Source organism: Wolffia australiana, chromosome 14, assembly GCF_029677425.1.
Source record: "Wolffia australiana isolate 7733 chromosome 14, ASM2967742v1".
Taxonomy (NCBI): Eukaryota; Viridiplantae; Streptophyta; class Magnoliopsida; order Alismatales; family Araceae; genus Wolffia; species Wolffia australiana.
In genome coordinates, this window is record NC_135848.1 from 9,536,245 (window position 1) to 9,561,290 (window position 25,046).

A 25,046-nucleotide genomic window follows, 5' to 3' on the forward strand; every position below is an offset into this window, starting at 1 on the left:
ACTACTTGAGACCCCTCGTGTTGTCTATCAGGTCTGTCTCCCTAAGTCAGTGAATTCTGACGTATATTTTCATTGTTTTTTACTACACTTGCATCACCCATCCACATTTGCATCTCAGATTATCTGCCCCTCCCTGTGGTGTAACACATGGCATTCGATCCCGGCCCCATCGTTTTACATCACCATCCCCCATATTCATCAATACACTCAGATTTTTATTTTTCTTAACTCATGTCTTCATCCTTTTTTTCTAGGTCTTCATTATTTATAGCCTAGGTTTTCATCATTCCCCATATCTCCACCAAAATCCACAGCTCATATTGGCCTCATATCCACTACTCGCCAGCGCATATTCACCACCAACTCCATCACAGCCAATACCATTCTTTCATTCATCAAGTTCACCCCACTCACACCACAACTTTCAATCATCACCATGAGCTGCCAAAGTGCCATCTACGGTATTTAATTAAAATTAATCAGGATTTCTTAATGGAAAATTTCAAAATAACCCAAATTATTCTATCAATGTGGATCAATTATGTTAATTAGGATACATATTTTTATGCTTCATAAACTTATTTTCAATTATTTTGGCTATTTTTATTTCATTAAATTAGGTTTAATCTTGAAATAAATATTAAAATCTAAAACATGGAAATTTAAAATAAAATTCACTTATCAATAATTGCTCCCTATGGATTCAATCCTTGCTTGCCTAGTGGTTGTAAGGAAAATTATAAATATTGTTTCACAAACCAGAGTACTTAAACAATATTTCTAACCCTAACTTGAGGGTCATTAGATGTATGTGATGAAAGTGATAAGATCATAGGACATTATGGATATAACCCAAATAATTATATCAAGATATTATAGTCTAGGACATGGAGACCAACCCTACGTCCTTATTTCTTTGCGAGGACCATGCAGATTTTCAGGTGTGGGTCAGCTCCATTTCTTTTTTCTCAACATCCTGAAGAGATTAATCTTATAAAATTATATTAAAATACCATATAAAAAATAAAATTCAAAAATATTTATATAATTTTAATATTTACTAAGATGCATTCTTGATCAATCAATGAAAATAAGCACATTAATACATGAAATTACTAGTAAACATTGTCTGTTATTTGTGAATCAAACGAAAGGTCTTAAGTTACATGGAGTTCCCTTAACATTTTTCAGTCGTCATCATCATTTTTAGGTTGAATCTATCTCATCCTATCATCACATGACATTCCAGCATTTTCATTGTTTCTTAATCCATCATCATCGTACCATCACTAAACTCTCATAAACATTTATGTACATTTTCACATATACACTTACCTGTATCTCTCCATCCGCTTTTTCATCCCACCATCCTCTATTTATTTCATCCTCCCTCTCTCTCACTCACCATCCATCTCTGATCAATATCTCCTAGATCCCATCTCCTATCTTTCCGATAATCTCTCATATATATAGGCATTGGCTATCACCTTCTCACCTCACCATTTCACTCATCTCGCTATCTTGTATTTTATAAATATCTTGTCTCATCACTTTAACTATCGCATAAAGATTATATTCAAAATTATAATCACTACTCCCTCTAATAATTATTCCATCTCTAACTACTTTCTTCATACTATTTTTTTCTTTATACTATTTTGAGTTTATAAAAAACACTATTCATCTCAGAAAACTGATTTTTAGGGTCATTATAAAAAATTAAAGTAAAAAAGTAAATAATTCCCTTGAATACTTCAGATTGTATCTGATTTGATGCGTTGATATTGGAGGTTCTAGATGAGTTGATCTTCTCATCAAATAATTGCCCTTGGTTAGTTCATATTAGGAAAATGGATAGAAGGAAAATATAGGTCACAGATACAAAATCTGTAACTATTTTGATGAATTTAAGGCTTCATAAAAACATAAATTTTGCCAGATGCACAAAAGTACTTGACAAGACTTATGTTAAAATTTTATCTTTGATTATGTGGATGTCATCTATTTTACAAAGTTTACAAACCTAAAGAGTTGTCTTATTACTCAGGATTTCTGGTATTGTGTCAGGGTTCTCATTGAGGTCCTTTTGTGAGCATCTCATCCCTGAGGATTGTTTGAGATGTATGGAGTGCCCCATGGTTCCTTGAGTGCTAGACACAAAAAGGGATGACCTGAACTAGGTTGTTTTTTGTCACTAACCACTCGCATACTGGCTGCTCAGGATCCTCATGTCAAGCTTGTTATCCTAACCGTCTCCTCTACTCTATTATGAATAGCTTTCTTCTTTTAATACTTCACATTACGTGACTCATAAACTCACTCCTATTGATCCAGCCTATTGTTGTAATAGCTTGCTTCGCGGGTCGCTTATACCCACTGTGGTGTGGCTTAACCAGAGTGGGCGCAGCAATAGGCTTGTCTATCTGGTCGGACACATAGAAGCATGATTAGTTTCACAGATCTCATCGCAATAGCCATAGTAAAATCCTTCTTGTTGTACAAAAATGAAGGTGTGGTTTGAACGACTAGGTCTATCATCATATCTGGCACCTCAAGAAGGTACATCCCAAGTATCAAGTACATCAGCATGTGTTATAATCATATGTCGATGATTTTTTTAACAATCATACGTAGTCGGGGAGTGGTTCTTGACCATGATCAATGTTTAAGATGAGATTCACGCAGCAGAATAAATACAACTAAAATTATACCTGATCAAACACACAATCATGATATCATGTTCCTTGGAATCAAGTCTACTAGAATATTTTTGTCATAAAAAGTCATTTTATGTGACACTAACATACATTATTTTGAGATATACACATCGTCTCTCCTCATCTTCTTCTCAATAAATGACACCAAAATTTTCAAGGTCTTCTTAAAATTCCAGTCATATTAGGATGGGATAGTGCTCAAGGATAAGGTACATAGAGGAAGGGTATCTACGGACAAACTCACATGGGTTTGTTTCAATCAGGTTTGGATACTTGCGCTTCTAAAATCCTCCAACTTCCCATGAACCTATTGCATGTGACTATCTAAGCCCATGCCCAGGCCAGTTAATTATTTTATTAGCTCAGTAATTCTTTATTAACTTAACCGATTACTTAGTTATAAATGATGTATAAATGAATAAAGCTTGGATTATTCAACACAATAAATAGGTGAAGTTCTCCCATGTGAAATGCTGATGTAGCCCAGAATCTCATCTCTTTAGGCCCATTAATGGATGGTGGCCCAAGATGGAGAATCTTATAGAAGCTGACAGGATCTGCATAAAATCACCTATAGACCCACAAAACTCTCTATCAGATTATGTGCCACAAATATTCACAAAACATCTGAAACAAGTTTTCAGTACCGGAGATCTTATGTTTGACTTTTCACGATCTTTTAGAGTCTTCTGGCAGATTTTACAAGCCCTAGAATCTGCATAATATCTCTAATCATACCTGGCAGGCTTCTAACATTATTTTGTATCGTATTTATGTAATTAATTCCAATGTTTTACATTGTTTTTTCACGGTTAATCTCCTTATGGATGATCTTGAACCCTTAGTGGCCTATATAAGGCCCCATCGTAACCTTGAAGGATCATTATTAAACTTTTAAAGCATCCTTTTTATTGAGAAACCCCTTCCTCTCCTTCTATAGTTCTCATTTTTTGATAGTGATCTAGTACTTTCAGACTCAGCCACAATACCCTTGTGAACTCAAAGATTGAAGAGGCTAGTTATATTGATTTAGCATTTGATTGCTTCGAGTAGGACAAGGCTTGCGGAGTTAACTCATGTTTCTACTATGCCATTTTTAATAATTTGGCAGATTCATTTATATAATCATTTTTCAGATTTGAATGAATTGGTTTCTAAAATCATGCATGATATGTGCACTTACAAATTCCAATTAATGCATGTATTTTATCACTTTCACGGCTATATGTTGTTTAGAAGTTGGAATTAGAATATATGTTTATTGATATAAGATGAACAAATTCTATTCCATGCATCAGTTCATATGTAATATAAAATTTTCCATTTTATGAATTTAACATGATTATGATAATGAATACAACCTAAAGATGCTAAGTAAAAATAATGATTACTAAAGAGATGAAAAGAGAACAAGAAAAAGGGGGCTGAAGCCAGGCAGAACCTCAGATACAGCAGTGCCCAGAGGTGATAAGGCAGCAGCCTAAGGCTACACTTCAGCCACATGCTAAGAGAGCAGATGACAACACGACTAAAAAAGTACACGATATCAGTCCCCGTGTGCGCAGGCCCGGGAGGTCCTTCCTTTCTTTCTTTCTTTAAAATTCAAATGCTATATGGTTTGGAATATTATATACCACGATGAACTTTGGATGCTGGTAACCACGAGACCTTTAGAAAACTACGAGGATGAAGAAAAAAATACACTAAAGATAATTGATGAGAGTGCTCGCCATCATGGTACATGAGTATAGTGGACGATTGATCAACCTTTAGGTGAAGGTGTATTGGATGAAACATCTGTGTATTTTTATGTTATTAATTTAAAATGCATATACTATTTATTTAAATAATTATCATATAAAATGTCTCAGGTGACTAATTACAATTGTGTAAAATGAGTTTGATTTGAAAAATATGATTATTTCTAGGAATTGTATTTGTTGGTACATATTAAGTGGAATTACAAAGAAAATATTATTTTCATTTATAATTTGCACCGAAAAAGACCTTAATGTTAAGATCGTCTTCCATAGATTTTTTCTACGACTTGTGAAGTTTATATTCAACACAAATTATTCCCACCCTGAGTATCAACCCATAAATATGTGGCTGTGACTTTTGAAATAGATTTTGTAAACTTAAAAATAAAATATATAATTTTTCCCTGCAGTTATACAAATAAAGATTTTTAGATCATTTCATTTGGTGCATGCACTGTAAAAAATAAATAGACTCTCAAATGGCTTAAATAAATCATAATGAAGAACAGCACATGAGAAATGAGGAATGTCTGACGCCAGGCGTATTTAAATATTTGAATTGGCATTTCCTATGTATGTTGGCTATTCCACTTTATGGATTCATAGACTAATATTGTCTAGACTATTATATTAATGTTCTTGTTAATTCATTTTATACATATCGGAAAAATTATTTTTATTGAAATATCATTCCAAATTCATTCTTGTTGCGATTTAGCTAAATGATCTTATAATTGAGTGAACAAATATAAGTTAAAATTGTAATAACTATTTCAAAAGTTGAAATATAGACGTTATTAGAATTTCATGAGGGCTTCTAAGGTCAAATAGGAGAAAACTTTGAAATTCAATCAAGAAGAAGCTATGATATGATATTTAGAGGAGATGACCCTCCAACCATCCATCAAAGACTTTGGGGAGTTCATGAGATAAGGTCTCTGATGGTTTTTGCAAAACTAAAATGATAATACTTTTTTTTCTTTTTACTGATTAAACATTGAGAGGCTTTAATTTTTATCCTAATCATTCCCACAAATAATAAGTTTTTATTCTGGCTTAAAACCATTAAAATAAAAGCAAAGTATATTTATAAATTTTAAGTATCTCAATCAATCAGCTAAAAGGTCATTTGAAAGCTAAAGACGAGCCCTTTGTTGAACATTATTTTGAAGCAAGCTCTATTGAACATTTGAAATTTGTAATCCCATATCTTCTAAATATCTCACCTTTCCATTCGTGAAATTAATAATTTTATATATTATCAAAAATTCATGTTAATTATCTGGAAAATAACTAATAAAGTTCTATTTGTGAAAAGCCACTTTGATTTCATTTTGACAATTTTGTAGTAAATTATTATTGTGATGTATTATATTAAATTTTCATCACTATTCTGCATGGTTTAATTAAAATGTTATTAGAGTTTTCAAAAACGGATTGGGGGCCAAGCAAGAGAAGGCTTTAGGGACCATTTATGAGTATGCTTAGGGAAAGACTCAGAGGAAGTGGCTAATGGATTTTTATGGTTTGAAAGAAAATTTATTTGGATTCTTTTACACAAATATATATTCCTTTTGATTAATTCATACAAATTGTGTCCAAAGCATAATTGAAATGATAAGCGAGTTATGATCAGCGGATACTATGATGGATGATTTTCTTTAAATATGTATCCTAAACATTCATATTCATAGGATATTTCAGAAAGAAATTAAATATCCAAATACAATAGCACTCAATTGATTATGATGAATCCAAGTTTATTTTCATACCTAGATGTCAACACGGTCAATTCATGTCATGCTTATGCAAGTGGCCCTTAGAGTTGAGACATTGAAGATATGTTTTAGACAGATGGTTGTGTTTTGAATGTCACCTAAAAGGATATAATCATGAGATTTTAAATGAATGTATCTTGGATGCAACACTAAGTCTGTATGAGAAGCTGAACCCAATGAGATAATATAATGAAGTCCTTTTAAATGATTGTGTAAATATCATAAAGTCTGTATTAAGATAATTTGTTAATGCATTATCATAACTATGATATGATTAGTTTTTGATAGTTGTCCACAGTCCCTCTAGAAGTGTTGTGCAAATGTAAGATTATATTTACATGTTAACTAATGCTACACAGGTTCTATGAGAGAGTGTTGAACTCTTTGTACCTTCTATAATACATGGTGGAGCTTCACACTATATATTTTTGCAACTCTATATATCATCTTGATTTAATCAATTCATGAACAATTTACTAGTGTTTAAAATATATTTATTACTAGAGCTGGCCAATTAAGTGTTATTGAACTACTAAAGTCATTAATTAGACAGGTATGAGGTCATGCACATCAGTTTTATTAGGCATCAAAGGGTGTAGTTAAATGTAAAGGGTTTTTAAGAAAAACTCACTTAAGTAACCAAACGTCCCAATTGCAAAACACCTATGCAACAATATACTCCCCCTTTGTCTCCTTTTATTATTGGTTGCCTTCCCCTTATTGTGTAACTCGAATATGTTGTGTTCTAAGTCCATGATTGACACAATATTTTACAAATTCTCATATGGGGACAAACTAAAACCATAATCAGCTCTGAAACAGGTTCCTTGATTAAAAAAATGATGATCAAATCACCTTTGCACCAATTAGGTTTGTAATTTATTAGTTACTCTAAGTAAGAAAGTCATATCTCCATGATTCTTGACATGTTGAATTTCCTCCACCGTAATGAGCCCCCTTCACTTCCATGGTTTCCTTTTTTCCATTACATCAGGGTGGGAGGGCATCAAAGGAGAGAAGAAAAAAAACGATGAGCAGCTAAATAATTACGGGATTGGTGAATTTGATTTGAGGCCATATCTCATTTATTAGTAATGGGAACTTTTCATAAAACTCTAAATTTTATTTATTTATTGTGACATACTGAAGACCATTCACATGTGATGCTATAGGCCTATGCATTAATCTAGTTAATGAATCCAACATTATTAATTATCTATATTGATAAATATAGTCCCATAACCTATATTTTACAACATTATTAATCATCTATATTTATAAATAGATTAAATAGTCAAGGATTGATTTGAACCAATTAATTAGTTGAGTTTCTAGAAAGTGGGGTTTCGAGGTATACCTTATGCCACAAAAGATGCTGAGGATTTAATATATTCTATCATACAACCCTTACCATCATCAATTGTTGTGGACATATAATCCCATGTCTGCTTTATGCTCATAATATGGCTAGGGTATGGTTCACTATCAAACCCTAATCAGTCATTCCAATCAGTAATGGTGCATTAAAAAATCATCAAAGAACTCTTATCCAATATTCCATTACCTTGGCCAAAGACTTCATCGCATTGACTTCCTTGATCTGTCTCATCGCATACTACGGGCAGAAAATCCCAGTCGTAATCACTCATTGCATTGTCTTCAGCTCGATCGGAGTTGTAGATCAAAAGTTATGGTTGTTTAAAGTTGAACCAATCCTAGCCCTTGATTTCCTTATTTCTCCTCGTCAGCGTCCTCATTTTATGTTTCCATTAAGAAGTCAAACTACTTGAGATTACGTGCATTTGTGTTCTGCGCGTGCCCTTTTCGGAGTCCACGTGTACCTAAAGAAAGACAAAAAGAAAAGGTGAAATAATAAATAAAAGAAGAAGAAAGAAAAACTCATTCTCGAGCCTGACATGGCGACCGACGCATCAGTGCACTCCACATCACCCCCATCTTATTTTTTTTTGTTTTAAATAAGTGGACACGAGTGCGCCACATCGCTCGCGCCATTTAAATGAAAAAATAAATTAAATGTGTTTTTTTCTCCTTGCACTTCGGTCCACGAGTCGCGCCACCGTGCTACAAAAAACATGTCAGTTATAAGCACAATCATCGCGTCATGAATTGTGAAGCGATGATTGCCTGGCTAATGATTGGCTGGCGTCAATCATCAGAGAGCGCTATGATTCAACGAATCAAACAACGACGCGTGATGTCGCAAATAAAAGTGCTAAAAATATACTTTAAATTTCACTATTAATTAAAATAAAAGCCCAAAAACTACTTATTTATATTTTTTGACTTAGAAAATTCATATTTTTCCAAATCAAATGTCAAAAAATTCCAGAAAAATCATATTCTATCTCAAAAATTATATTATTTTAGAATCTATTTTACAAAAATTCCCAAAAAAGTACATAAAAAATGAAGAAAATTCATGAATTCATTGTAAAACTAAATTTAATTATTTTGAGCTTGATAATATGCAAATATTGAGTGATCTAATGCAAATAGACACGAAAATATGATCATATTAATGTACTAAATATGCATGTAATCAGAAAACTGTAAATTCTATCAATGGGACGCATATGCTATATTCAAAACGCATCCATACAAATATCTTTTGTCTCTCAGCTTTATGGATATAACTTACAAAACAATGACATGAGTGAACCTGGTTGCAATTTTGGTATAACACCATTTAGGGGTTCATGTGGGTCAATTAAGTGAAATATTTCCCCAAATAGTATCCAATATTTGTCCTCACTACCCTCACATCAATATCTATGATATCGATTATACCCATCATACAAGTGGGAATAGATAGTGATATTTTGTATAGATATTTTGATGTCATTCTCCAGTATACATTTGAAATAATAATCAGAAAAAAGTTGAAAAAAAATTTAATCTCTTTATGATGATTTCATCTTAATTTACTTGATATTTTCATGTATTGGCTTTCCAGCCATAAAGGATGAGAAGATCAGCGCATGCCTTTGTGAGCACTGATCAAATATAGAATCAGGATATCTATTGTGTCAAGGACATTGTGGATATCTATAGATTTTGAACATGTCTATAACTTGAGACAACATGTTCAAGAACTCAATGGTAGAAATCTATAAAGTTTTCTACTTCCTGTAAGGTGATTCAAACCTATAAAGGTTTAATTTCTCAAAGAAAATTATAATTTTATTCTTATTTACTCCACTATGCTAATCTCATATCAGATTGTCAAGTGTGGCACAGCCCAAAGATGTTCTTTCTCCCTCCATGAAAGGCTTAGCGATCTGAAGAGATTAGATCAGTATAGAGTTTTTGCCGAACTAAAATGATCCAATATGTATGTATTAATGATTGACCATTGAAAAAGATTTTTATTTCTCCTAAGATCAGTAGTTTTGGTGATGAAATGATATGATGAAGATCGATGTGTTAAATGTTCTGACAAATCACTCGCCCAAATGGTATTTCAGAGCCAAAATTATGACCCTTGTTGAGATTAATTTTAATATTTTAAATTAGGTTTCAATAATGTGACATTCCGGACCATCAATTTATTAACCATGGGATAGTTTTTCATCGATGAATTTTAGAATTTTTAATAATTCGCTACATGTAAGGATTGAAGTTTGAACATCAATCTATTGACTAAAAAAAATGCATAAAGCATTTTTTTGATCAATTTAAACATGTATAAAGCATTAAATGAGGCTTTGATCCTTTAATCAACTCTCTATGACCATGATAAATTTATGAAACAAAAGTAAATTCAACCTCTCATGAAAGTTGACATGATAATGGTAAAGAGAACTGAGATATGATCTCATTAAAGAAAACTAAAGATGAACTCATCATCAAAATTGAAAGATTTGAAAATTTGCCACAGGATTAACGAGCCAAATCATTCATTTTTAATTTAAAATTATATGATAATAATGACATATCTTCCATCACTGATTAATTTTTTAATTGAAAAAATAGTTATTTCATTTGTCAAATTAAATGGGCAATGTATATTTTAATATGTTGGCCAATATTCTCTAACTTATTTGAATATATTTTTAAAATCATCAATAAAATATCAAAATATTATATTAAAATCATAAGAATTATAAAACACATTTGAGTGTAATAATTTATGAATTTTATGGAGTTAAAATATAAAAATAATGACCGTTACGAATTTTTTTGAAACTTTGAATGGATTACAAAATCATACTGATAAATCTTTTAAAAAGATCATTATTCAAATGGTGACTCTCTTTCATTAAATGCACCAAAGGTTTTTCTGATAAGTCTTATCATTGAGTCAATGCAGAAAGGAAAGTTCTAAGAACATGATTATTGTCACTCCTTATGAACAACGAAACAACTAAATCATTTTAACATACAAGCATATTATCTGATTCTATCACTTAGTAAATTAGTAAAATAAAATAGAATAAGAAGGGATAGAATAAGAAGAGGTCATTGTCTTTAAATTTCAAGACATAATTTGATAACTATCTCATAACACAAAGAATATGCTTACAACAAATTTTATATTATTCATACAGTTAATGAATTTACATATCGTATTAGCAATGAAATTTCATAAGAATTAATTTGTTTTTTTATGAATACCAGTATCAGCACATTATGAATGTCTATACATAAAGTTGATTAGTTAGACAAGTAAAAAAAATTACTGATAATGAAAATTTTTAGTATCATCTATTTGGATTAGGGGAAAATTTATGTTGCCTTCTTCAACAGAAAGTTTATTGTTGATAAGCCCAAACATAGTGGTTTTATGTTGTTAATATATAACTTCCAATAATACTCTTATGAGTAATAAAGGAGCAGTACCTGGTTGATTCACTGGGAAGTGGAATTTTAATTTTGCAAAAAAATTTCTTAGCTTTGGAATTAAGAATTAAATTAAAAAGTCAAAATATAATTTAAGGATTTTTCGGATTTGATAGAAGTTATATTACAATTGAAATCTAAGGATATGATTTAAAATATTTTAATTTTAGAAAGAAGAAGTATATTTATTTGGTTTCAAAAATGTATATATAGCTAAACCCAAAGCAAAAATGAGTGTAAGTAATGATTATCTTTTACGGATTTATTATAATTTATTAAATTTTAAAATAAAGAAATAATAACTAAAATTTTCTAAATTTAATATTTTTACTTAATTTTTAGATTCTAAAAAATTCATGATTACTTTTCCAACGGTTAGCAATAATGGGTGGCAGAATCAATAGACAATGGCAGGCATGGACCCGTTATCATGGGCTCCAAGTCAAGGGATCTGTTCAGGTTGGATCACCATAAAGGAATCAGACTGTCAAACTTTTATTATCCAAATAATGAAATGGGTTGGGGTTCAACCAAAAGTAGAAAAAAAATTTTGAATGGGATCCAAACATGGAAGGGTAAGTGGAAGAATTTTTTACAAAACTTTGTGTATAAATGAATATGTCAGTCAGGTTCAAAAAGATAAAAAAATTGGATTCTAGAGAGATAAATTGGCAGAGAATGGGCGCAGTAAGGAAGTGATATAAAAAGTTAGAGAAGTAGGGGAATTGGATGGGGATGATAGTAAAACTTAAGATTTGATTCCTAAATTGCTGATTCTCAATGATTGGATCCTTGCATTTTTCCAAGATTGGGAGTTATTCCCTACAAGAATAGGATTAGCAAAACTGTTTCATCGACCATGTTGAACAACTAGAATTCTAGGGAGCCTTTTCATGCTGGCTAGCCACTCAAGCAAGTCCAGAATGAGGTCGGGAAAGGGAGAAATTGGATATTTATACATATAGCATGATCTAAAATGTTGCTCATTTTTTTTCCCTACCTTTCCATCCTTTCATTTTTTCAAATTGGTTTTATCCAAATATTGTGATCCGGACTATAGTGGAAGCTAGATGGAGTTGTGTAGGGAACCAGGATGTGGACCATCCCTCTAACTTTTTCTTTGAACCAAAAACCAATATCCTCAGTTGAAAAGTGATAGTCATGACATTTTTCTTTGACCATTGTGATAAATCATTTTAACCCATAATGATGTGCATTTATGATCATTTAGATGAAATTATGCACATAAAATAGATCAAACTACTACTAAAAATAGCATGTTATTTTTTATCGTCATGTGTACATTTTTTGGATGCATTACCTACCATTTATGGTTGGTAATAATTAACGGCTGTAAATTGTGGGTGATGCCCATACTCCATCAAGCTTGATGTGCATAGTGCACACCCCTACCCCCAGATTAGCAGGCCTAACAGTTGTGCTCATTGTATGGCCCATAATTCTGAGTGTTCATGTGACCACGAATGCCTCCATAGTGCCTATGACCACTATCTAGCTATAGTTTACTCTCATATTAAGGTAATTTTTTAATAAACTATTATAAATACTACAAAAAAGTAACACATGCATACATTCTTTAGTATCCCAAATATAGATCATTAAAAATATATAACTATTCTAAATAGATATTTCTCATCTATAATTTTTATTTTATAAACCTAGAAATTTCAGAATTTTAATTCCTAAATCCGTGTAGATCAACCCCTTGAGTGCCCAATATCCTTTTAGAATGATTAAGGCAATGAATCTTATACAAGATTTTGGCAGTCTTAAATAAAAGAATGACTAAAACATCTAGGTTTGGGCTTATGACTTACCTTGATGGATTAAGGGACAAAATAAGGGAGGGTTACACTTAGACTATTTTGGAGGTCAAGGGCAAAAGAGCTCACTGATACCGTGTTTTATTTCTTTATGTATCCTTCCATAGTACCTTTTTACGAAGTCAAAGTTGGTTCAGTGGTCTAATAACTATGTATCAAGATAGACATGGGGCAGAATCAAAGGAATTGTCCAAATCTGTACAAAAAAATTTTAAAAATTCCTATCATGTAGTGTCTTCCAAGATAGATATTCAACTAAATAGGATATCTAGTTATTAGATTAAATACCTAAGATATTTTTATAAACAATTTTAATTCCCACTTTTATTCTCTTTGGGTATATCTCTTTTCATCATATAATATGAAAAATATATGTGGGGGAGGCTGTATCTAATCTGTCAAAATTTACTTTCTTCCCATTGCCATTTCAATATAGCTGGCTAGTGTATGAATCCGCATAAAGTAAACTTAGGAAACCATTAATATAGAAGGAAAAAATAAAATACAAAAAATTGCATCCACTATTTTAAACTTAAATAAAATTAATAATACAATCCTCCCACATCTCAATATTTTAAAAGAGAATGTATAAACTTTAATATTGATATATCTTCTACACCTTTTCCACTTAACATTCAACGAAATATATTATAACAATATCTTCTTACACTAAAATATTCATTGACTCTTCTCTCAGGTATCACTCTCTTGTTTCAACATGATCTCTAAACAATAATATTAAACTACACTATAATATTATACTCATTTGTATATGTATACACACACACAAAATATCATCAGAATAACATTCTAGACCTCTCCTCGATAATGTGTTCTTCATATATTCATCAATTCCCACATGATCACTCTCTCCCCCATTCCCATCTTACCAATACAAATGATATTACTGTAGTATATCCTAGTACCCTTGTGTGGCTCTAAATCTGATCTTACCTCAAGTCACAAATCCTTGAGGAAATAGAAAAATAGTCATCAGAATACAAATGAGGATGATCAAATCCTTTAAATATTATATTCATCAACAGAGAATACCAAATCTATAAATATTATTACCAAGGACACCAAGAGAATAACAAGCATTAAATTCATGCATCATTGGCAGACATTCAACCTAATGTTACGCGCATGGTTTCCTAGAGTTTGTTGAAAACTTATCAATCATTTAATTGGTTTTCATTCATAGAATTATCCGCCCAATTAAGCAGTGATTCATCAAAACCATTTTAAATAGGTAGGCGTTGCCAAACACTTAAAAAACAACTGATTATTCAGTTTTGTGTCTTGGAAGTTGAATAAATTCATCTTTTATAGGAAGGCTGTCACTGTACAACACGCCCTGTTGCCAATGCTCTTTATTTTAGTGTGGGCACGCGCGATGAAGATGATGTTTCAGAAAATCCTGACCGTCCAGGCGTTCACAGATCCGATCTGATCGACGTGGCGCCTCAAAAACGCAGCGAATCGACAACCTGATCCACGTGGCACATGGGACCCACCGCATATCCTCTCGATTACGCGTGGACTGAGTCGGAAATTTAAAATAAAGTTATTCATTATAAATTCAAGCTATCATTAGCGAGGCTTAATTATCTCAATCTCGGGTTATGGGAGGATTAGTTTCTATAATTGAAGTATTTAGTGTGATCTACAGTTCATCCTGTAGTGTAGAATTTCAAACGATCAAGATCGATGGAAGCGAGAAGCCGTGGCGATTTTGGATCGTGTTCTTCTTCGGGCGCTTCAATCTCCGGCGACGTCGACAACGCGGCGAAGATCAGGCCAGAAGTTGTTCTCGTGGTAGAGATGACGATTCCTGCCTCGTTTTTTTTTTGATTAATTATATCGAATGTTTGAATGTTGCGTCGGATTTCTCTGTTTTCTGCGGCGATTCCGGTTTTGATTCTGTTGCTGACGGTTGCGGTGGGACCTGACGACGATGGATTCTTGCCGGCTCTTGCTTCCTCTTCAAGCGAATGACGATCAAGCATCTCGTGGACGTGATTTATCCTCGCAGCGCTTCCTGATTGAATTTTCCTTGTGTTGCATCCGATTTTTTCTGAAGTCTTATGGTGGAAGAGAACCGAAAGAAGAACCTCGTGCCAGCCGACTTATACATCGATTTTCTCCTTGATTTCTTCTTCTTACGCGTAAACGTCGGCTGAGAAAAAACCCTAGGTTTTCTCAAGAACTCCGGATATGGTGAATCCGTTGTCCCCCGTTTTCTTCGCTGTTCTGTTCTGCTCCGATTCGACGATTACTTCTGAAGAATTCTTCTGCCTTGGCGATTTTATAGGGCGAAGTTTGGGGGTCGGCGGCGAGCAGGAGAAGCAGGGGCAACCGTGGGATCGACGATTACTCCGTCTCTTGCACCACTTTCAATATCCTCGCCCCGATTTATAAGCGTCTCGACAAAGAAGTTCGTTCCGACGATCGATTCTCACGGAATTTCTTCAGTTTTTTTAGAATTTGCTTACTGATTACTCCTCTTTCGCAGGACCAGAGTCAAAGGGAGAGTCAGTATAAGACTTACTGGCTGAGCAGGAACAAAAGAATACTTGATCGGCTTCTTGCGGAGAAGTCTTCCATCATCTGTCTACAGGTGTGTGTTTCTTGACCGTCGTCTCATGTGTCATCTTTGTTTACTTAGTCTTTTTGACAGGAGGTGTGGGTCGGGAACGAAGAACTAGTTGGGTTGTATGAGAAAACGCTGGAGGATGCTGGCTATGTCTGCTTCAAGCTTGCTCGCACAAACAACAAAGGAGATGGTGATCTTTTCCTGACATTCTTCCTCAAATTCTGATGTTCGTCAGCTCTTTTGTTGGTCACCTTAGCTTTTAGTCTAATATCAATTGCTAACCGTGCTTTGATTGTGAATATTCGATTGTTTTGATGAAGATCAAGTGTAGTCTTGTTATGTAAAAGATAGGTCTCAAAAAATAGGTTTTTGTAAAGAATGGTATTATATCGGATTTGTTAATAGATTTTATAATTATTTCTTTATTAAAACAAGAATCTACCCATGCTCCAAGGAAATGGGCTAGATTCGGTAACGTTTGAAAACAACTTGACAAAAAGAAAGCTTTTATTCTAATCAAAATTCTTTACCCATTTTGAAAGAGTGATTGTGATACCCTCCTTCACTCGCCGTAGTGCCCAGAGGAGAGATCAAGCCAGAAGAACTCAAATGAAAACCAACAATGCATAACACATTCATTCAACGAAGGATTCCCAGTCACAGATAGAGTTCAGAGAAGAAAAACAAAAGTGGATAGGGGGATCGAATGGGACGAACTCTCGAAGGAGGCGCTCTCCCTCTGGTCGCGGCCCTGTCCCGCTTCCAGCTGTCAGTTGTGGTTGCAACTGCCCATCGACAACGTCGAAAACGCCAATGCCCTGGGGTTTCCCACTTGCAGCTATTTAAGCTGCATTGGCACGTGAGAGGCCCCTTCGCACGTGCTCTTCACGCCTGAGTTCTTCTTTTCTTTCTTTGATATTTCTTGGAGAAGAAACGACTTGTATCAGATTGTCACCTGTTGTTTACCTTCTCTCAGAGCTGGAATCTCACTCTGTTCATCTTAGATCATGTATCATTTGCCAAAATAGATATTAAAAACCCATCTTCGTATCCCTGCGATCACTTTTCCTTGTTATTAAATTTTGCAGACTTCCTTCTGTCAGAAGCAGGATTCTTGCTGTGCTCATCCTAAGTCATTCATCTTCTGCCAAATTTGCAGTTATAAACAAGTCTTCATGCCTCTGTTATCATTTTTCTGCTCTGAAAGATTGATGAATTTTGATGATACAGGTCTACTGACTGCCCTCCGGAGAGATAATTTTAGGGTTTTAAACTACAGGGAGCTGCTCTTCAATGATTTTGGCGACCGTGTTGCGCAGCTCCTCCATGTTGAATCTGTCCTCCCTTTCTGGCACAGCTGGCAAAGAAATGTCCGGCAGGAATTCCTCATAGTCAACACCCATTTACTCTTTCCACATGATTACCGTTTATGCATCGTCCGACTGCACCAGGTCTGTGAATCTGTCTGTAATTATTATCTTCTCTGTGTAAAAATATATATAAACTTACCGTGGGATTCAACTTTTATTCTCAGGTTTACAAGATCCTTCAGTATGTGGAATCTTACCAGAAAGAGCACAAGCTGAATCCAATACCTATCATCCTTTGTGGGTGGGTGCACTTTGGAAATTTCTTTTTTTAAAACGTTTGCTTTAATTGTAAAGTTTACAAAATTGTTTCTTGGTCTTGTTTTAGGGACTGGAATGGGAGTAAACGGGGGCGGGTGTACAAATTTCTTAGGTCCCAAGGCTTTGTATCCTCCTATGATACTGCTCACAGCTACACTGACAGTGATGCTGATGCTCACAAGGTAATTGAGAAATCAGTGGGGAGGAGATAAAGAGAGGAAGAAGAGAGAGAAAGTAGAGAGGGAGTGAGAGAGTGGAGAGAGGGAGGAAAAACTACACACAAATTAGGGGCCAAAAAAGATCTTTTTTAGATCAGAAAAAGACCCCTTATTTATAGCTTTACAATGAAGAATCAAAGGGAGGGAGGTGACCATACTAGGGAGGTGACCAGACCCCTTCTAACGGCCATATTTTTTTTTTTTAAAAATATGGCTGTTAGAAGGGCCTGTCCAACGGCTATAAATTTATAGCCGTTGGACAGGATGGATTTATTGGGTCATTTAATGACCCAATATCCACCTTTAGTGGGTTTAATATTGGGCCCATAGGGACCCAATATTAAACCCTAATCGGGCCCACTATTGGGCCCTTAGTGGGCCTTACGTGGACCCTTAATGGGATTTGGGCCTGCCCTTTTCCTGCATTTATCTTGGTCTTTTTTATATGATTACAATGGCCTTAGGCCCACTTAGTTAGTTGTTTCATCTTGCTTCTTGGGCTCATGATCTAACACCCCCCCTCAAGTTGGGTATAGATGTTAATCATGCCCAACTTGGACACTAAAGCTTGAAATTGGGGCCCCGCAATGCCCTTGGTCAGCAAGTCGGCCGTCTGCTCCAGAGTAGAGATGTACTGGGGAATGATGAAGCCTTCGTCGATGCTTTGTTTGATGTAGTGCCTGGCCACCCGTGCATGCTTGGTGCGCTCGTGCTGGACTGGGTTCTTGGCCAGTGCAATGGCTGACTTGCTATCTGAAAACAGAACCATACCCTTGTCTTGGTATAGTCGTAGGTCTTGTAGAATGCCTTTTAGCCACATTCCCTCGCAAACTCCTTCTTCAGTGCTCAAGCTCAGCTTCGCACTGGACAGGGAGACCTCCTTCTGCTTCTTACTGCGCCATGTCACCAAGTTCCCCCCAATGAAACTGCAGTAACCTGAGGTTGACCGGCTGTCCTCGAAAGAACCTGCATAGTCCGAGTCAGTAAACAAAACGACAGTAGGCTCACCTCCAGATCTGAACAATTGGCCTTGTCCAATGGTCCCCTTTAGGTAGGCCAGAATGCGGTTTGCGGCCCCTTGGTGTGACTCCCGCGGATCATTCATAAACTGGCTCAGGGAGTTCACTGCAAATGCTATATCTGGCCTGGTGTGGTTCAGATATAACAGCTTACCAATGAGCCTTTGGAAGGATGTCTTGTCGATAGGTGCATCCTTGTCATGTTGTTCCACCTTTAGCTTCACGCTTACATCGACCGGAGTGGCTGCTGGGCGGCAGTCCAAGTTCCCTGTCTCCTTTAGTAAATCAAAGGTATACTTATGTTGGGTTAGTACAATTCCTAATTTCGAATATACCACTTCAATTCCTAGGAAGTATGTCATCAATCCCAATGATTTAATATCAAAAGAGGACGACAAGTGTTTTTCAAGATTCTGAATTTCTGCACTGTCATTTCCCGTGATGATAATATCATCTACATAGACTATCAGAATAGCTATCTTACCATTATCACAGTGCTTAATAAAAAGAGTATGATCACCCTCACTTTGCAAGTATCCTGCTGCTATCATTACCTTTGAGAATTTTCCAAACCAAGCCCTGGGGGACTGTTTCAGTCCATAGAGTGACTTCTTAAGGTGACATACATCTCCTAAATTTTTACTTAGACAATAACCTGGTGGGGGTGCCATATATACCTCTTCCTCTAAATCTCCATGCAAAAAGGCATTTTTTACATCATATTGATAAAGTTTCCATCCATAAATAGCAGCAAGTGCGATTAAGATTCTTACCGTGTTCAACTTGGCAACTGGGGCAAATGTCTCATTATAATCTATGCCATATGACTGTGTATACCCTTGGGCCACCAGCCTGGCCTTGTATCTGGCAATGGATCCATCTGAGTGGTGTTTGACGGTGAAGACCCATCTACTACCCACTACCTTCTTTCCCTGTGGAAGTGGACCCATCTCCCAAGTCTTGTTCCTTACTAGTGCCTCCATTTCTTCATTCATGGCTTGCTGCCATTCCGGTAAGGACATAGCTTCTCGGAAATTCTTAGGGACTGATACCGTCATTAGTGCATGAACTATATCTTTATATTCAGGTGAAAAACGGGTATACGACAAATAGTTGCTTACCGGATACCGCTTGGTCTTGGTGCATTGCCGTGTCCCTTTCCGGACGGCAATGGACCACCCACTGTCGCTCGGATGAGTCTCAAGAGCCTGGACTTCGTCCTCACATGGGCTGTCCTCTGGTGCTTGAGATCCTTCCCCTGCTGAAGTTGGAATATCAATCTCAGCAGAGGTAAACTCACCTTGGTTTGATGATGGGATCATTCTGAACTCGTCATCTTCAGTCCTTTCCTCAGATTTGTCCATGTAGGCCTCAGCACGCTCCCTTTCGTCATGGTACATGTGCAATTCATCAAACTGTGCGTCTGCCGAGACGAAAAAACTTCTCGTTGGTGGATGATAACACTTGTAGCCTTTCTGGGTGTTAGAGTATCCCAGGAAGATGCATTTCAGGGCTCGATGATCCAATTTTCCTGCATAGTGATCGTGGATATATACTGTACAGCCAAATATCCTGGCTGGTAAGTTAGTCTTCAAGCTTACTTTTGAAAAAACAGAAGATAAAAGGTCAATTGGGGCACTAAAATTCAAAGTTTTAGATGCTGTTCTGTTTATTAAATGTGTAGCCGTTGCTACTGCTTCTGTCCAATACCTTTTTGGACAATTTCCTTGGAACAATAGGGCTCTTGCAGTGGACATAATATGTCCAATTTTCCTCTCAGCAAGCCCATTTTGCTGAGGGGTGTTTACACATGAAGACTGATGAACTATCCCATTTCTTCCGAAGTATTGATTGACTTCCTGGCAAAAGAATTCTCTAGCGTTATCCGATCTAAATCGCTGGATTTTTTTACCAAACTGATTGTGAATCATTTCACAAAATAGTTGGATGACTGCTGGGACTTCATCTTTGGATTTCAATAGATATACCCATGTATATCTAGAGAAATCATCCACAAAAAGGATGAACCATCTGTGTTGCGTCAATCCGGGCATGGAGCATGGTCCCCATACATCACTGTGAACGCATTCGAAGGCTGATAACACCCTATGATTTGTATTAGGGTACGATGACCTTTTGTGTTTAGCATATTGACAACTTTCACACATAAGTTGATCGAAAATAACCCCTTTAAATAAATCCGGATACGAATGTTTTAAAATATGAAATGAGGGATGTCCTAGACGCCTATGGAGAAGGGTGATGCGTTCTGCACTCTGGGCAGCATAGGTCACCCTCTGCTCCCCACCTTCCCCTAGTCCATCCAGCATGAGAAGTCCCCCTCTCCTGCTAACTGAGGAAATCTTCTGCCCGGTGCCCTTTAGACAGAGAAAACACTCATCAGAGTCTAGACTAAATTGCCACCCAGTATCATCTACCAACTGAGTTAAAGACAATAAGTTTGCCTTTAAATCGGGTACATGTAACACCCCCTTCAAGATTTTCCCCTTAACCTTAATAGATCCTTTTCCATCTACCCTTAATATCCCACCATTAGCAGTAAATACCTTTAAATTACTAGTTTCGGTTTCATAAGAGAAAAATAAGTTTTTGTGGGGTGACATATGATCTGTCGCCCCTGAATCCAAAATCCAATTTTCAGAAATAGCTGCATTATTATTAAAGGTAGTTAGTGCGAAGATTTTACCTGTCTGTGCCAGTGAGGTGGAGCTGAATTTCTGCAGCAGTTTGTTTACCTCAGACTGCATTTGCAGAATTTTCTGAAGGTCGGCATCTTCTTCCTTCTTCCCGGAGGGTTGCGTTTCCTCCCCTTCACTAGTCAGGTAGGCTTTCTTGTGCTGTCCAGGGTTCCATGTGCCTTTCCGGACCTGCTCCTCTTTCCATGCCAGTTTGGGGCACTCCTTTTTGATGTGCCCTGGCTTCCTGCAATATCCACAGATGAGATCCGAGGTGTTACCTTCTTTTGGTGACGCCTTGGGCTGCTGTGGAGCAGTGGTCTGTGCTGCTGAAGAATTCGAATTGCTTTGTCCCTCCTTCTTTGCCAAGTGGACTACCGTGGTTGATGTGGTGGTTCCACTTCCCTTGGTGCTGATTGTCTTGCGACTTTCAGCACCTTGCAACTCCGAAATTGCTTCCTCCAAAGTGGGAAATCGTTCCCTATGGAGAAGCTGACTCCTGAGCACTTCATACTCCGGGTTGAGACCCATCAGGAACTGAATTGTTCTGTAGGTCACCTCCCGGATGTAGGAAGGGTGGTCCCTATCCCCGGCAGGGAATAGAAGGTCCAATTCCCTCCAAATTGCTTTGAGCTTTGCTGAGTAGGAGGAGATACTCATGCTGCCTTGCTTCAATTTCCGCTCTTGTTCTCGGAGATCATAGACTCGGAAGTACTTGTGCACTTCTGCACACGACTTGTTGATTTCCTTCCACAAATCTCGAACAATGTTGACCAGGAGGTAATCATCCTTCTGCTCTTCCTCCATATTCTTTATCATCCAATTCATGATGAGGGCCTCTTCGGAGTCCCAAATATCCATTGCGTATGCGTCTTCCATTGGTGGTGCTTCAGTCAGATGTTTCCCAAGGTAAGCTGCCTTGAGAGTTCTTTGGGCCAGCGTGACCCACTTCTGGCCGTTGCGGCCATTATACTTCATGTCGAGGTCCGGTAGAGTGATTCTGACCGGGGCAGGTGCAGGGGCAGAGGTGATGGCTGCTGCACTTGCTGGAGCCACTGGGGCAGCAGCCATGGCAGACAATTCTTCAGACTCCCTTTCAGCTCTGGCACTCATCCTGCTTCTGGTCTTCCCCATCAACTTCAAGCTTTGATCCCTCTGAAGTGGAGCTTCAAAAAAAGAACTGCAACTGGAGCCTTCAAGTCCCTCAAACAGGGCTTCAATCTTGCTGCAAAGAGGGCTGCTTTTAGGGCTGAAGAAGGACTTCAGAAAGGAGCTGCAACTAGGGCCTCCAAATCCTTCAATAGCACTTCAATCTCCTGCAATCAGGGCTGCATTCAGGGCTGCAAACAGGCTCAGATCGAGCTCTGCTCTGATACCATGAGAAATCAGTGGGGAGGAGATAAAGAGAGGAAGAAGAGAGAGAAAGTAGAGAGGGAGTGAGAGAGTGGAGAGAGGGAGGAAAACTACACACAAATTAGGGGCCAAAAAAGATCTTTTTAGATCAGAAAAAGACCCCTTATTTATAGCTTTACAATGAAGAATCAAAGGGAGGGAGGTGACCATACTAGGGAGGTGACCAGACCCCTTCTAACGGCCATATTTTTTTTTTTTAAAAATATGGCTGTTAGAAGGGCCTGTCCAACGGCTATAAATTTATAGCCGTTGGACAGGATGGATTTATTGGGTCATTTAATGACCCAATATCCACCTTTAGTGGGTTTAATATTGGGCCCATAGGGACCCAATATTAAACCCTAATCGGGCCCACTATTGGGCCCTTAGTGGGCCTTACGTGGACCCTTAATGGGATTTGGGCCTGCCCTTTTCCTGCATTTATCTTGGTCTTTTTTATATGATTACAATGGCCTTAGGCCCACTTAGTTAGTTGTTTCATCTTGCTTCTTGGGCTTATGATCTAACAGTAATCATCCCCATTAATCTCTCTCTCCATATATCTATCAATGTAGCCATCAATTTATCAATCTATCCATCTATTTCTCGCGTTTTCTTTGGAATGAATTTGATTAATGCATGTCCATCCTTAAAGTGGGTTAGCCATCGGAACCACCGGGGGAACATATGCGGGGTAGATTTCATATGGCTTCTGAATCCTAACAAGTCCCGGAAGCCACTCAAGACCAGCTGGAATGAATCCGTTTTTAGCACAATTAAGGTAATCGTGTCTCAATGAACGTAATAAAGCTCTGAGTGATCATGATTCTTGGACATAGTATCAGTTTATCCTTTGTCTTCCTCCCTTCTCAGTACTTTCTCCATGAGGCCTCCATGTCTGAGGAAGATGCCTTCGCGTTCCTCAAGGCTGGTAGCCATGGTGATTACATCACCTACTCTACCTTCTGTGAAGCTCTCTGCCAGGTAAACCACTTATACAAAGGGAATCATGATATCCATCGTCATCATCATCATTTCCTTATCAATGATTTTATCTTGATGCCTTTTCATCCACAGTTGCACTTATCAGGCCACCCGTGCGGCCTGAGTGCAGAGGAGATCCAAGATCTATGGGAGCATGCAGATGCCACAAGGGACGGCGTGGTGAACTATGCTGAATTTCAGGTCTGATCTTACTTTAGATGATAATGAGCTTGACTTGGATCAACATAGTCATCATGATGCGGCTCATCATCATGGTCTTCTCTGTCATTCATTATGTCTCTGATTTTGAATTATGGGTTGCCCAGCGGCGGATTTGGAACCAAGATGAGGCCGAGGTTGAAGAGGAGACTGCTGATGAGGACCAAAATTGTGACAGAGAAGGCCTCTCAATGGGTTTTGATGTGAAGAACGCTGCGCTTTTTCCACCCGAGGCCGAGAAGGGAATGTGGCCAGAGAATTACTCCCTCTCCGACCATGCGCCTCTCACCGTCATCTTCTCTCCAGTGCGGGTGCCGTGCACCCAGCCCATCTGCTGACCTCAGCCCCTTCTCCCTTCAGGTCAATTGTTTCATAAAACTCCTGGGGTTTGGCTTTTATTATGTTGACAAGTTAAAATACATCATAAAAGTTATTTAGCCCTGAGGGAATTCAGTGTCAATCAGCTCATCACTTAGTTCAATGTCTTGCCATCACAACAGATTTTTGTCCAAGTAATGTGACAATGAGTCAAACAATGTATGGATTATTATAACATTGACGGGGTTTTCCCAGCGTGTTAATTTTCGAGGCATCAAGACATGGGTCCAAGTTCATCAGCTTGGGTATCTAAAATTGCTTGACTTGTATACCGATAACTTGGACATCCAATTCGAATTCATAAACTGAAGGCAAAGATATTATGTACCTTCCTATTTTAAGGTTGACAAGGAATGTATTCGTCTCAAATATGACTAAGTGGGGCTTCAGCTCAGGAGTTGAGAAAAATTTACAATGGATGAGGCCAACTCTCAAGCACAACTTTGATGTCAACTCGATAAAACAATTCGTTGAACTCAAGTTCAAATATCACACAGTCGGTTAACTTATCAGAAGATATGTCCTATTTCTCAATCTTATTCCAATATTTGGTAGATGGGTGCCTAGATTTACCGAAGTAGGGACATGTAGAAGCTTTGAAGGTGACAGTGCTGACGCGGAAAATAGATGAGAAATCTAGAACACGATTTCTAGATAGCACCTGACCACAAATCTGCGAAGAGATTGTCGGATATAGACCACTGAGACAGACCCCAGCTTAGAATTTTGTTGATAGTACTGTAGAGCCTGAAGATTTTTTAGTGGGTAGCTGATAGATAGGTAGCTCGTGAATGATTGCATGGAGTCATCCAAAGCGATCCAAAAGAGAGATGTCATCTTGATTGCTGGTGAGGAGGGATTCAAAGAGCACCACAGTTTGAGAGATATTAGTCTTGTTGGCATGTATTCCATCCATTGTAAACCAGAGTTGTCAAGCCATCTTCTTGGGAGCAAGGG

At 37.0% G+C, this 25,046-nt stretch overlaps 1 protein-coding gene across 2 annotated transcripts; it reads left to right on the forward strand.

Annotated features, from left to right (window-relative positions):
- The first annotated feature begins 14,627 nt into the window (after positions 1–14,627).
- Positions 14,628–24,266, forward strand: LOC144711604 (Calcium-binding endonuclease/exonuclease/phosphatase family). Of its 2 annotated transcripts, none has more exons than XM_078585585.1 (11): positions 14,628–14,777; positions 15,274–15,396; positions 15,475–15,579; positions 15,640–15,745; positions 16,786–17,006; positions 17,090–17,166; positions 17,251–17,365; positions 23,164–23,289; positions 23,382–23,492; positions 23,586–23,693; positions 23,819–24,266. In XM_078585585.1, exons 1-11 carry the CDS (start codon positions 14,670–14,672, stop codon positions 24,047–24,049), a joined length of 1,431 nt encoding a protein of 476 aa, XP_078441711.1. In that variant the 5' UTR covers positions 14,628–14,669; the 3' UTR covers positions 24,050–24,266. The 2 variants fall into 2 exon arrangements, with proteins under 2 accessions (XP_078441711.1, XP_078441712.1); XM_078585586.1 differs by lacking the exon at positions 14,628–14,777 and adding an exon at positions 14,981–15,179.
- The last annotated feature ends 780 nt before the right edge of the window (positions 24,267–25,046 follow it).

What these genes read in the sequence shown, in the direction of transcription:
- LOC144711604 (XM_078585585.1), top strand. Translation starts at nt 14,670, where the DNA reads ATGGAAGCGAGAAGCCGTGGCGATTTTGGATCGTGTTCTTCTTCGGGC. An exon ending in ATAAGCGTCTCGACAAAGAA is followed by an intron (nt 15,397 to 15,474) that starts GTTCGTTCCGAC and finishes CCTCTTTCGCAG; the next exon opens with GACCAGAGTCAAAGGGAGAG. An exon ending in CACAAACAACAAAGGAGATG is followed by an intron (nt 15,746 to 16,785) that starts GTGATCTTTTCC and finishes TTGATGATACAG; the next exon opens with GTCTACTGACTGCCCTCCGG.